This window comes from Octopus bimaculoides, chromosome 2 (genome assembly GCF_001194135.2).
Source record: "Octopus bimaculoides isolate UCB-OBI-ISO-001 chromosome 2, ASM119413v2, whole genome shotgun sequence".
NCBI classification, from domain to species: domain Eukaryota; kingdom Metazoa; phylum Mollusca; class Cephalopoda; order Octopoda; family Octopodidae; genus Octopus; species Octopus bimaculoides.
This window is the reverse complement of record NC_068982.1, coordinates 128,537,077-128,541,088: the sequence shown is the minus strand read 5'-3', so window position 1 is coordinate 128,541,088 and position 4,012 is coordinate 128,537,077. Positions and strand designations below refer to the sequence as shown.

Below are 4,012 nucleotides of genomic sequence, written 5' to 3'. Positions count from 1 at the left end.
GGGCTCTTAATTGTAGATTTTAAATATTTGAGAGACAACAATGCATAAATCGTAATTTTTAAAAGAGCAATGAATTCTGGGTGATTAGAATATAACGTAGCATGAATTTAGGAAGCTTAGAAAATGAATAAGCATGAATTTAAGACAACAACTGAATTCAATTGAATTTCATGGAGAGAAACAAGATAAATAATAGGGGGGGGGGCAACTAAAGCGCGAAGGTATTATGAGATGTTTGAGGCCGTAAATAAATAAAAAATCTCTATCTTATCTGCATCTTGAGATTTCGTCGTAGTATGTCAGCGAGATAATATATATATATATATATGTATGTATGTGAATGTGAGTAGGTGTATGTTTGTGTCTCCTTGTCCTGACATCACATGATTGTTGTAAATGTATATCATTCATTTCCAGTATTCTGGAAAACATTAGCGTGTCTGGAAACAGGTGAGGGCTGGTGGGCCATACAAAATTTGTCTCAATAAACTCCATCCAACCGATGCAAGCATGGAAATGTGAATGCAATAACTATTTCACAAAGCAATATTATCTTTCTACATTATAAGTGTTTCACAAAACAACATTATCTTTCTATGAGATAACTATTTGACAAATCGACATTATCTTTCTATGTGATAACTGCTTCACAAAACAATATTGACTTTGTATGTAATATCTATTTCACAAATCAATGATAATTATCATGTTCACAGTAAAAAAGAAGCTGTAAATATCATGAACTAAGAAATCAAGATAATTAACATTAAATGCAATCTAGTGTAATACAAATGTTTCCTTCTGTTCTTATTCAGACTATACACTCGAGAGGTACCGACCACCGAAATTTCTTCAAGGACTTCATAATATTGTTGTTTCTGAAGGAGCAAGTGTGAAATTTAGATGCAAAATAAGTGCTCACCCTGAAGGCAGGATTATATGGTAAGTAATGGATATATTCTTATAGTTATATTGTCAATTGTGTTTATATCATCTGAAGGACTAGCATGCTGGGCAAAATGCTTGACAGCATTTCATCTGTCTCTACATTATGATTTCAAATTCTGCCTAGGTTGAGCTTGCAGTTCATCTTTTTGGAATCGATAAAATAAGTACCAGTTGAGCACTGGGGTTGATGTAATCAACTTATCCCTCCCCTCACACCCCAAATTGCTGGCCTTGTGCAAAAATTTGAAAATCTGAAGGAGTGAAACCAAAAGGAAACAAATATTCTACACTGTTTATTTACCTATGACTGTCGCTTAATGTATAATAAGGTTCTTGGTGACTTGAATTAGCAGTCACTTACATTATTAATGCCTGGAGAAAGTCATGGTTGGGCACAGGCATAACTATGTAGTTAAGAAGTTTCTTTTGTAACCACATGGTTTTGGGTTCAGTCCCACTGTGTAGCACCATAGGGAAGTGTTTTCTACTATAGCCCCAGGTGGACCAATATTTTGTGAGTGAATTTAGTTAACAGAAACTGTAAGGAAGCTCGTTACATATATATATCATCATCATCATTTAACGTCTGTTGTCCATGCTGGCATGAGTTGGACAGTTTGACCAGGGCTGGTAAGCTGAGGGCCTACACCAGACTCCAATTTGATTAGGCATGATTTCTATGGCTGGATACCCTCCCTAATGTCAATCACTGCAAGAGTGTAATGGGTGCTTCTACATGCCAGTTATGTGACACTGGCATCGGTCACATTGCCTCTGTAAGGCCCAACGCTTGAATGGTGGTTTTCATGTACCACCAGCACGGGTGCCTATTACATGACACTGGTATTGGCCACTTTGCCTCCATGAGGCCCAATGCTTGAACGGTACTTTCTGCGTTCCACTGGTATGGGTGCCAGTTACGTGACACCAGCATCAGCCATGAGTACAATTTCACTTGGCTTGACAGGTCTTCTCAAGCATGGCACATTACCAAAGGTCTTAGTCACTAGTTATTGCCTCTGTGAGGTCCATATATACCTATTGTATGTATTTGTCTTTGTGTTTTTTTATTGTGTTTGTCCACCACCACAGTTTGACAATGGGTGTTGAATTGTTTATGCAGTCATAACTTAGTGGCTTGGGAAAAGGGATCAATATAAAAAGTACCAGACTTAAAAAATAAGTACTGGGTCCAATTTATTTGACTGAACCCCTCAACACAGTGCCTTAGCATGGCCATAAATCCAATGACTGAAAGAAGTAAAAGATAGAAGAAAGAAAAAGCATGAGCTTCACAATTTCATGTTTATCCCCTTATAATATACAAGTGTACATGTATGTTAAAGGCTTTCTCAGAAGCATATTGAATCCTGAACAAACCAAAATGGTTTGTTTGAAATATCTGAGGCACACTGGGAAAACCATAGCAAACATAGATTAGCATTGGCCCTTGGGCCTCTGGAGGCCCCTGGGCACCTGCCCAGTGTATTCTTGCTTTAACACAGGTTATACTAGCATAAATGATTCTTATTTAATCATCTGTAACAAGCTGATTTTTCTGTTTAATTTAGGTTCAAAAACAGACAACCAATTAAAGATGATAATGTCTACAAAATATCTGAAGAATCAAGTGAGATCTTTTCCTTGTTCATCAATGAAGTTATTCGAGAAGATATTGGCTTCTATATGTGCCAAGCTATCAACCAAGCTGGGTCATCATCTTCAGAAGCAAAACTTTCTGTTGAAAGTAAGTTTTATGTTTTTATATCAATTGAAACAGTGAACTCACATCTTTACTTTCATATACAGGCTGTCTGTAAATTACCTTTACAATTTGAAAAATTCAAAATAAAAAAATGAAAAATAAGGATAATAACCTGAGTTCATTGAAGAACATAGGCAAAGTTTTATTAGAAACATCAGAACACTTGCATGCAACACATCAAGACAACGCTTATGGAAGTCATAAAGATAATTTATGAACACTCTATATTCCCCAACTTCAGCGGTGCATATTCAGAAAAATAAAGTTTTTAATATATAAACCTAATGGAATTCCCATACAAGACAATGGGGGATACATTTTTGAATGCATCCTATATACCATCAAATACAGTGAGTTATGCAAATTAAATATTTCTTCTTTCTAATATTGATTAGAAATTCAGAAAATGAAACTTATCTTTTTCTTCTATTTACATCTACCGCCCCTTCTCCAATCATACTATCTCTTTCTACCTCTGCCTTTTCTGCTCATTCTTTCTGCCACTCTCTCTCTTCTTATATACCTTCACCAATCATTTTTTCACCATTACCACCACTACCACCAGCTTCTCCTTTTACACCAGCCTCTTTTCCAAGTCCATTTCATTACCCTAATTAAAAAAAAAAAAAATTAAATGTGTAATTTACCTCATTATAGCACAAGAGAAACCAATATCTCTATTGGAGAGAAATCCATTGTCTAAAGAACACAGCCAACCTCCTGAAGAGGAAGAAGATCAACCTAAATACACCTGCATGCCAGAATTCACAACCAAGCTGAAGAACAAACTTGCTCAGGTTGATAATCCAATTCGGCTTTCCTGCTCGGTATCAGGGGTTCCTGACCCCACTATACAATGGTATAAAAATGGGGAGAAAATCCACAGTGGACTGACTTATGTCATCAAGGTAACTTTATTTTAAATGTAGATAAGATTCTGTAAAATATAATTATCACACATTTAATTTTGAGAAATATGGCTAAGGTAATGCATAGGTAGCAGCTATCTTTTTACAGTTTAGCATATACATGCACATATACATACATGCATATATACATACATGCATATATACATACATGCATATATACATACATGCATATATGGATACATCTATACATACATCTATACATACATACATACTTACATACATATCTGCATACATACATGCATACAGACACATACAGACATATATATATATGCATAAATATACATATATAACTGTACGGATGCACGAGTGTGTACACACACGCATGCACACACACACACACACACACACACACACACACACACATACATAC

The 4,012-nt window shown here is 35.7% G+C and overlaps 1 protein-coding gene across 1 annotated transcript in view; it reads left to right on the top strand.

Moving 5' to 3' along the window:
* The window catches only part of LOC106877301 (titin), a gene marked incomplete at its 3' end in the record, with an annotated part of 606,785 nt that overhangs the window by 507,090 nt on the left and 95,683 nt on the right, over positions 1–4,012 (top strand). The window contains exons 296-298 of the mRNA XM_052965881.1: positions 816–942; positions 2,520–2,695; positions 3,371–3,621. Of these exons, the coding sequence (XP_052821841.1) occupies positions 816–942; positions 2,520–2,695; positions 3,371–3,621 (554 nt within the window). The remainder of the gene's footprint in view (positions 1–815; positions 943–2,519; positions 2,696–3,370; positions 3,622–4,012) is intronic.